Source organism: Lactuca serriola, chromosome 3, assembly GCF_051521515.1.
Source record: "Lactuca serriola cultivar US96UC23 chromosome 3, Lser_US96UC23_V15, whole genome shotgun sequence".
In the NCBI taxonomy this organism is placed as follows: Eukaryota; Viridiplantae; Streptophyta; class Magnoliopsida; order Asterales; family Asteraceae; genus Lactuca; species Lactuca serriola.
In genome coordinates, this window is record NC_136410.1 from 40741515 (window position 1) to 40751780 (window position 10266).

A 10266-nucleotide genomic window follows, 5' to 3' on the forward strand; every position below is an offset into this window, starting at 1 on the left:
GTCAAAATTCATGAAATTCTATTTATTACCTTGAGATACACGTCAGTAAAGATCATCATGCATGATTCACATTTATAGGAATAACAAACACATTTTGAACCCTCAATTGCCATCAAAGATTCAAAAATAAGAAGCAAACATCTAAACAACCTTTTAACACTTAGAAGAGTGATTCTTTATACATCTTTTTAGTCTCATTCACTTGATATTATTTTCATTCATATTGCAAGACCATTTTGTATATATATATATATATATATATATATATATATATATATATATATATATATATATATATATATATATATATATATATATATATATATATATATATATATATATATTCATCGAATACACTTTAATATAATGCATCAAAACGTTTAGTAAGCCACAAAAGACCAATGCAAGTCGAATCTCCTATTCACAGTTCACAACTTTTTTGTTTTTGTTTTCGATTTCACTACGATTCATCAACCACAACCTACTAAACATCCTCCGTCTAGGAACCAAACATGAACTCTTTGAAGAACCATCATCAGGATTTTCATCTGCTGCTAGTTTCATCCTTGACTTTGTTGGCTTGACCCACTGCTCGTGATCTCCTTGAGGTGTGCTCATGTTCGTGCTTACGGTTTCTGAACCATGTGGGCTTGTTCCATTGCCTTTAGCCGCTAACAGTGCCTTGATGTTCCCGGGCAGCCCGGTCAGGTGCCCATTAGCCATGGCAGCACGTGTATGTTCAAAGAATAGCACCTGTACTACCACACGTAATGGTAGAAACTCATTTTGTGCTGCATGCATGCATGCTTCAAAAGATAGCTTTTTGCAATCCAGTGTTCGACAAAGATGCTTCCTTTCACTCTTGGTGAGGTCTGGGTGCGACTAAATAACCAAAAATTCAAAATTTGATCAAGAGTAAAAGTTGACTAGTCAAATCATAAAAAGTCGAAATTCATTCAAGAAATGATTTTATTACCTTGAGATACACGTCAATGGCTCTGTAAAGATCGTCATGATTCAGTCTAGCGAGTTCAGGAATCGATTCACCCAAAGAAATGAACTTCGACAATGGCACGTTCACATCTCTAGAAATCTCTTGTAAATATCCATCTACAAGCTTTGCGACTTTGACCATGGAACCATTTATCGTTGAAGAAGAAGATCGGCTGCTTTCCTGGCACTCAGTACGATCGCCATTTGTTCTTAGAGGACTTGTCTTTTGACTTTGCGTTTGTAACATAAACTGCTCCAAAATGTTCAAAACTATGTCAAGATCGTATATCGTATCACTATCGTTTGATATAGAGGGAATCATCAAATCACAAACTTTAGCTTCATCTAATTGCAGTGCAACCCTTCTTGCTAATTCCAATCTTGAAGAAGCCGAAGCTTGAAGCACATTGGCTGCTTTTAATAGTTTGAGCAAAAAGCTACAAGAAACGGAATTGGTTTCCATCGGGAGTAAAGTAATTATCGATTCCAAGAGCAATCTACTAGTATTTGCTTTCGAGGATTCCAATTCCGATTCACCATTCGAACTTGACACGATTTTAAGATTTCTTGAAATTTTTGGCAGCCATTTTGAAGTGTAAATTTTCAAAGCATCACTTATAAGATTTGCAGGCACTTTCCCTCCGGATTTGAGAGCTGCCATTGTTCTCCAATAAAGATCGATCCTCAACTCTGAAATATCATCACCCCACCACTTTTTGTTTGTATCACTGACTTCTCTTTCCCCGTTTTGACTATGTGATAAGCTCACCTTGGAAGGGTTAGAAATGACTTTTGACACCACGGATTCGATACAGCGGGTTGTAATCCCCAATTCCTCCGACTGTAACTTGAATGGCTTTGTGGTTTGAAGAGTTACGATGCAATCTTTCCAGCCATTCAGAGTACAAGAGTTGAAGAATACTTCAAGCTTATGAACTAGATTCCCCTTTTCAACATCTTCGGTCATTTGAAGGTATTTGGCTGCACATAGAGCAGATACAATGTTGTACGCACTGATGGTGATTGTGATTCCATAGCAGAATTTTGCGCATAACTCGAAAGCCTTGCTGCCTCCTGGGAAATCATGGAGTTGGGTTATTTGAAGGTGAGAGGATTCAGGGTTCTCAGAACAGAGTCTCTGCAACTTCACGCATTTTGACAGAAGTGGAAACTGAAGGTGGAAAAACAGAGGTAAAACCACAGTATTAAAAACACAAGAATCGGGAAATTAGCATTAAAGCGACAGCCCTTTTGTGAAATCAAAGGTAAAACAGACAAAACAAACTTCAAAAGTGATGAAATAGATGAAAAGTCACCTTGTGAAGCAAATATCGTGTTTCATTCACGTGGACAACAAGATCGCTATGAACTTCTGAAGAGATTGACCTGAATTCAAACGATTAAATCAATATCTTATCGCAATCAATTAACTTATACGAAAACAGAGTAGCGATATATGGTTCTGTTTTTTATTGAAAGTGGTGAAAAACAGAGAACAAATAGTTTTGATGCTTACCTCACACCATTTGCACTGTAGAAAGTATCAGATCGAGAACCAAGTTTCATAAACTTCATCACTGAGCTTTTTCTGTCCTTGTTTTCACTTTATGATATTACCTGAACTTTCTCTCATATTTTTATGATTATAAATAGTTTTGAATAGAATTTTTGAGTCAAAAAAAGGTTTTTCTCCCACAGAAACAGATACCTGTTCATATGAACAATAAAAACAGAGCACAATTAAGGAAGAGAAGGCAAAATTTTCAAATTTAGAAGATTCTTGAAATCAAAATTAGCCCGATAAAGAAGGATTTTAAAGAATAAAACAATCCCAAAATAGTTTCTGTCAAATCCCAATGCCCCAAATTAGTTTCACCTAGATTCCATGTATTAGACGCAAGATAATAACTCCAAAAATACCAGTTTTGATTGCTTTTTGTGGAAGAGAATGACGAAACATAAATTCATAAAAGAATCATAAATGGAAACCGAGAAGAAACCCATCTAATTCAAGCTTTCGTCACAAAAAACAATGAACATGACTCATACTGTGATTACCTCTTGAGTGTGGTATGATTGTATCCCACCTCAATTACATTCTCCTGTACAATGCAACCCTAATAGGGTTCTTCTCAACCAATGGAAGCTTAAATCTTCTGGGGTCTACAAAGGGGTAATCTTTAATCTTTTTTTAAAAAAAGAAAAGATTTTTGAGTGATATATGGGTGTAGGTGGATAGAGAGATAAAGACCTAGATTTCCTGTAGGCTAGCTGTAGCTTTCTTTGCTCAGTATGGATCTTGACGAAAGTTTAAGGACCTCAAAAGAGTTATTTATGACTTATGTTGGCCATAATTGTAACGTTCTTTCGAATTTTGATGGTCCTGGAATTCTGGGTTTGCACCTCATGCATGTATTCATGGCAATGGGGTCAAGAGTGCACCCTTTTCTTGTCTTCATGGCAATGGGGTCAAGGCCGAGTTAATGAGATTCAAAAATGGTCCATTTCTTTCATGTGGATGTAGACTTTTTCAATTTTTTGTTATGTCTTTGTTTTGAGGTTGTCTTAAATTGCATTATTTGTAGTTCTTTGTCAAATTTATATTATTGTGGTTTCTTTCCAACACAACATAAATATCCTAATGAGTTGTCCTGGAAATGAATGACGTAGTTGAGACTAAGACAAGACAATTATCTCTTCATATAATTGAAGTTTCTTATGTAACATATATAGTGTTTCTTACGTTTATATTCATTAAGATGATAAACGAACATACATGAACAAATATAAACAATCATAAATAAACAAACATAACGCATAAATATATAGGTGAACATACATAAACAAGCATAAATGAATATAAACACTAAAAAGTTCAAGATCGTGAACAATATGTAAATAAATGAACATAAACACTCAAATCAAGAATAAACATATTTAGAACAAGCCATTAAATAAAGAAAAATTAAATATCCTTTTACTTTTTTTTTTCTTCCTAAATGTCCTTCTACCCAATAAAATTGTGACATGTGTAACATTTAATGAGATTTAATGATATTTTAGGATAATAATATGACATATGTCATCATTTAAATAGGTAGGATGATATTTAATTTCTCTTAAATAAATATGGCTATAAAAGCTTTATGAAAATAAGGATACTCACAAACACAAACGAACGCAAACAAACATTAATGAACGAACATAATATGAGATAATTGTTTGTGTTCATTTGTTTGGCAAAACGAACAAAAAAAATATTGCTCGTTCATATAATATAAACGAACTTATCACATATCTAACAGTTCGTTGAACATTTAGTTTTGTGTACAACTAGAAAACTTCAAATGAGAATCACAAAAAATCGAAATTGTGATTATTCATAAATAATTTTGTTTTCTTATTTTTTAACGACTTGTTATCTAAGAAAATAATCAAACATATCAAAAACAATTATATATATATATATATATATATATATATATATATATATATATATATATATATATATATATATATATATATATATATATATATATATATATATATATATGATCATTTATTTATAGTATTATTCTTTATAATTTTATTAATTACTATCGAATAAATCAATTATATGAATGAGGAAATTTTCAGGTATACCCACATCAAGATGTTCCTGAACAGTCTCGAGGAAGGCCACCACACCCTGACGAATGTGAGGAAGGCCACCAGCACCCCGATGAATGTCCCGTGGCAGCACCATGCAATTCTTTGTTCCTCTTAGTAGCTAACACCTTAAATAATTGAAAATTTAAATTTATGCATGTTTCTTTGATTTTTTTTTAGAAATGCACAAGGTTACATTAAAATCAGCAATATCTTAGAAAACATTATAAATAAAAAATGGAAACCGATCATTTGATAGAGGTGCACGTCAACCTGTTATAATGTCCATGCAGAAGGTCAGCTGTGGAATACTAATAATATTTTGGATGCATCAAAATTTATATATTGGACTTTCTGTATGAAATTTCACTTTTCAACCACTATCTTTCTCCGATGCGAGGTGTTGGGATGATTAACAAGAAGACAATGCTAGGTTTGGATTTTGAAAGTAACTAAATTAATGTTAAGTTTGTTGATCCTATCCTCTATAATAAATGACAATTTTTTGTCACTTGTCACACTCTCATTCAATTTGTCAAATGTTATTTAGTGGTTATTTAAAATTAATTTTTTTTCCTCATGTGATTTTATGAGTTTTTCTATTTTATTAAATTTCACATAATATTTTAATGTAATAATTGTAATAAATGGATATTAATTTCATTAATTATAAAACCCTTTTATTTATTAAATAAATAAATTAATTAATTAATGGCTGGTAGCCCTAAAATAGATAATTATATGTCAAAGGTTGGTCTCAATGAGTTAATTGCCACATTTTTAAAAGTCGGGGGCTAAAAATGTAAGTTTCGAATCCGATTCGTAACTATTTATGAAGGCAGGGACTTAATGGTAACTTCTGGGACTTCATTTGAAGGGATTTTGGGGGCTAAGGGGCTGTTTAGTAAGTATTGAACCTGAATTGTAAAGAATTATAATGTCGAGGGCTAAAAGTGTAAAATTAGGACTCATTTTGTAAGGAATGGGAGGAGGAGGGGCCGGTTATGTCAATATGGGAATATGTTTCATATGAGTCGGGTATTTATGCCAAAGAGAACCCTAACCCTAGGGACCATATGCGGCCATCATCTTCACCATTCTCACACTCTCCACCCTTCAGCCGCTGCTCTCCTTGCCGGCGATATCAAGAGCCTTAAGACCAAGCCTGTTGTCGTCGCTATCTCACCACCGGTACGCCACCCACTGCCGATAATGTCGTAGGTTACGCTGAGGACCGAAGACCGAAGTCAGGGACGACATCGCGAGGGTTGTCATAGCCGGGAGGCGCGGTTGTTGTTATCGTTCTCCAACTAGGACTCAGCCTTCCTTCTCCCTCGTTCTCCTATCTGTTGAATCTCCGAGCGGCAGCCGACGTCCAAGCCGTTATCAGATCCGTTGATTGCTCTAGTTGCCTAAGAGGATGAAAACAAGCGAATTCTCTCCGCCGTGTCGCTGTTGTTGTTGACGTGGGCTGCGTCGCCGTTGCCGTTCCTTCTACTCCCTGATGTCGCTGCCTTATCTCATGTCACCACCGCCATCCAACGGCTATTCCACCCACTGTCATCGTCATGAACCACTAGGCGGGTGGTTGAACTTATCCTCCGAGCATATTCGTGTGGGTGTGTGTTTCTCGGCTAGGAATCAAAAGAACTGCCGCCACCACCATGACGTGGTGGCTGTCATTGCAAGATGTTGCTATCACCTCCGCCACTGTCGTGGTTTTGTACTTCCGTCGTCGCTAACCGCCACCAGGAGGGTGGCTGGACCTTTTTGCAAGCAAGAAAAGAGTGTGGATGTTTGTTCTTTCTATAGCATGTGTTGTGTGTAACTTGTTGGCCGGAAAAGCCATTGCCACCACCATAAGGTGGTGGCTGCCACCATAAGCCGCCATGGATGCGTGTTGATGTAGTTAGTGTGTGTGTTTATTCTTGGTTAAGGCGTTGTAAGCTGTAATTAGCTAAAGTATAATGAAAAGAAACCCAAACCACCACCGTAGGGTGGTGGCTGCCGCCACCGGCTGCCGTGTCGGGTGGCAGTGTGCTTGCCTTGTGAGAGTGATTCGTTTGGGGTGCTAGAAGCCCTAATGGGCTCAAAGGAGCTCTAATGGGCCCAATGAAGCTTAATGGACTCTAATGGACCCAATAAAACCCTAATGGGCTTAATAGGCCCAATAAAACCCTAATTGACATAAAAGGCCAACAAATTGATAAATGGGTTAATATTTGGATTGGAAAACCCTAATGCCAATGAAACCCTAACTTTAAGAATTATTCGGGTCACACACACGAGAATTATTTAATAACTTGGAATATTAAATAATAATCAATGGCGGAAATTAATCTAAGCAATATTGGACTTAGTGGATTAAGTCCTTAATGGGTTAAGGAGGAAACTTAACCCTAATCATCATTTTATGAGAAACCCTAATTTCACATGGGTGTATTGTTGGGCCTTCTATTGGGCTTTGATGATTGCGTTATTAATGGGCCATCCAAAGTCAAGCAAATGGACTAGAATATTTAATGGGCCTAGGGTAAGGCCCATGTAAGGGGTTTGGGCCCAATTTGGAAAATTAGGCCATAGAGGGGCCATAGTTTGGGCCTAAATGATTATATGATGGTGGGCCTTAGAATGAGACCATGTATAGGCTTGGGCCCAATTTGGAAAATTGGGCCATATGTTGGGCTTTGAGTCCTAGTCGACTTTTGGGCCTTTGGATTGGGCCTTGGGCTTGAATAAAACCAACCTTGGGGTAATGTAGTAATTATCCAAGTATGTATTTATGGTCATGCGTTGGGACCCAATTATTAATTGGGTGTTATTTTGGTGTCGACAGTTCGGGAATCTGTCATCCAGCAGTTGGGGCTGGGTCTACGGGACTTCAGCAGTGTGGGATTGAGTCTGCGGGACGTCAGCAGTATGAGGTGAGTTACCTTCCAGTAGGGGTGGGTCTAAGGCCACAATGTCGGCCCACTAACAGGGGTATTTGACAGATAATTGTATTTGTGATAATTATCTTGGTATGCTTATGTGATATGCTATGTGTGTCAGTGGTAATAGCAAGGAATAGTTCTTCCCTGACTCGGTCGTTAGGATCGAAGGGTAGGTCAGTACCCCAGTAATGTCTGACTGTATGATTATATCATGTTATTATATGATAGTGGTAGGGGTGAAATAGTCTCCGGTTACCGGTTGAAAGATACCGATAGCGGATACCGGTTGAAAGATACTGATGGCAGATACCAGTTGAAAGATACCGATGGAAATTACCGGTTGAAAGATACCGAAGGGGTATACAGAACCCATGTAATGCTTATATGTCTGTTTATGATATGTTAGTATGTGATCAGCATGTTTATGATATGTTAGTATGTGATCAACATGTTTATGATGTTAGTACGTGATCAGTATGTTTATGACATATTATTATGTGGTAGGGGTAGGGGTGAAATAGTCCCCAATTACCGGTTGAAAGATACCGGTGACAGTTACCGGTTGAGAGATACCGATGGTGTTATGTGGTATGTGGTATGATGGGGGAACTCACTAAGCTTCGTGCTTACGGTTTACAGTTTTGGTTTCAGGTACTCGTTTTCAAAGAAAAAGAGTCGGCTTGATCGCAACGCATCACACTATGTTTTCCGCACATGAGATCTTTGGGATTACACTCTGATATGGTTTTATGATAAAATGTTTTGATTATTGACACTTTGGTTTTGACATGAGATATGAATATGAATGTTTTATTATTGTTGGTTTTATGTAATAACCTAATTAAAAATGAAATTTTTGGCCTTGAATTTTGGGATGTTACAAATTGGTATCAGAGCCTTGGTTTGAGGGATTCAGGCACACTCACGAGTGTGTCTGAACTCAAACTAAGGACTTGGTATGAAAATTTTCAAAAGTAAAATCATTTTATAAAAAGAAGTTTGAAAAGAGAACAGAACTTTGAAAAGAACAAAGTGTGTAATGCGTGCAATCAGCCGAGCTCAAGTTAGTTTTCCCCAAGATACCCATACATGTTATGATATTTTATGATATGATATGGTTATGATAACTGCATGCTAGATTAGGGCTGAGGATCTAGGAGGATGCCTTATATGCCTATTGTATGTGCTTGTAGACTTACATGCTAGTACTGACCAGTCAGTGATAGGATAACATGTTTAGGTTATGCCTGATTGCGTGAGCCTTAGAATTACATGCTAGTATAGATCCCTGTCAAGAGGATAGACTAATTTGATCGGAATATGTTGGTTAGTTTTTTTTTCCATTGTCCGAATGTTGCTTGCTTTGTGCTTTGTGGAACTCTTAAGTGATGGGAGTCAGCTACTAAGTGGATGTGACGACATCCAGGAGGTAGATGACTGGCATCGTGGAGAGTTCTTCAGTAGCTGATGGCAGGACGAGATTGAGAACCTAGGGAAGCCTAGGATATGATTCAGTGGGTTAGTAGTGAGGTTCAGTGAGACTTGGGTGTAGTTGAGGAAGCGACTTGGAGGATTCGGGAGGATTGCTGAGGAAAGTATGGATATGTGTGGAAGGTAGTATTGGGCCCGTACTACTGAAAGCACAAGATCCATACTCGAATCAGTGAGAGTCTTGGAGAATCTAAGAAGCTTCAAGGAAGAGTTTGTAACCCAGTTTGGGGACAGAGGATGTTCTAGTTGTTGCAGCTTAGCCATGGCGAGCTAGTGAGCGTGACAGGGTGTCAGACCCTGAAGGATATGATTTCCAAGAGTTGCAGATACAGGATCGATTTGGGAGCACCCTGGAAAGAGAGGTGCGTGCTAGGTGCGTATAGTAGACGGTCCCGGGAAGAGACCCATGACTTCTGATCATCGGGTGAAAGGCCAACAGGGCCTGAGTCAGTGCAGCGCGTACGAGAAAGTACACGAGGGAGTTTGTCACTCCAAGGGTTTAGGCTGCTACAGGGTAGTAGGATTGGTCATATCATCCGAAGGGGTCAGTATTCCTCCAGATGTTGTGGGTATGTCATCTTCTATGATATTAGGTGGATGTTTGGAATACGTACCGCTTCGGAATTATGAGTGAGTTTGGATAAGTCAGACCTCGGGTCGGTTTTTCTGCTAGTGTTTGGGTTACCAAGGATCATATATGCCATCCTGCATGCCGAAAGGTCCTTGATGAACCCAAAGAGGGACGCATCTTGCGGAGTGGCATCCGCGAATACCGTTATCATTTCGGATCTTTGTCGGGATCTATGTAGGAGTATTATTTAGAGGATACTCGATCAGGGTTGGAGTGATTGTTCTCCAATGAAGTCAGCGTTCAGAGGATCTATCATTGTTCAGGTATGGTCGGTAATTGTTTATGGATGAACTTTGAAGTTCAAGGCACTACCGTTGCTAGGACGGAACTGGTGACAGGAAGAGGGTAGTGTCAGTCGCGGGTGTTATATTCATAAGTGGGTTGTCACTGGATGTTCAAGAGAATTGTGTTTTCGCATGGGCTGTGTTCGGTCAGAGTTCAGTGGTACTGCAAGAATGGGAGTGGGAACGAGGATTCGACAGCCAGAGTGAAGATTGAGACCTTCAATTGACAACATGTTAGATGGACCGAGGTGTCAGACTGGATCAGATGTTAAGGGTACTCATCGAG

At 38.2% G+C, this 10266-nt stretch overlaps 1 protein-coding gene across 1 annotated transcript; it reads right to left on the bottom strand.

The window, feature by feature from the left end:
* Nucleotides 1-343: 343 nt before the first annotated feature.
* Nucleotides 344-3417, bottom strand: LOC145092010 (BTB/POZ domain-containing protein At1g67900-like). Its single transcript, XM_079029880.1, has 5 exons — nucleotides 3052-3417; nucleotides 2510-2701; nucleotides 2310-2379; nucleotides 977-2164; nucleotides 344-882 (listed from the first exon to the last, which is right to left on the bottom strand). Exons 2-5 carry the CDS (start codon nucleotides 2566-2568, stop codon nucleotides 418-420), a joined length of 1782 nt encoding a protein of 593 aa, XP_078886006.1. The 5' UTR covers nucleotides 2569-2701; nucleotides 3052-3417; the 3' UTR covers nucleotides 344-417.
* Between the last annotated feature and the right edge of the window lie 6849 nt (nucleotides 3418-10266).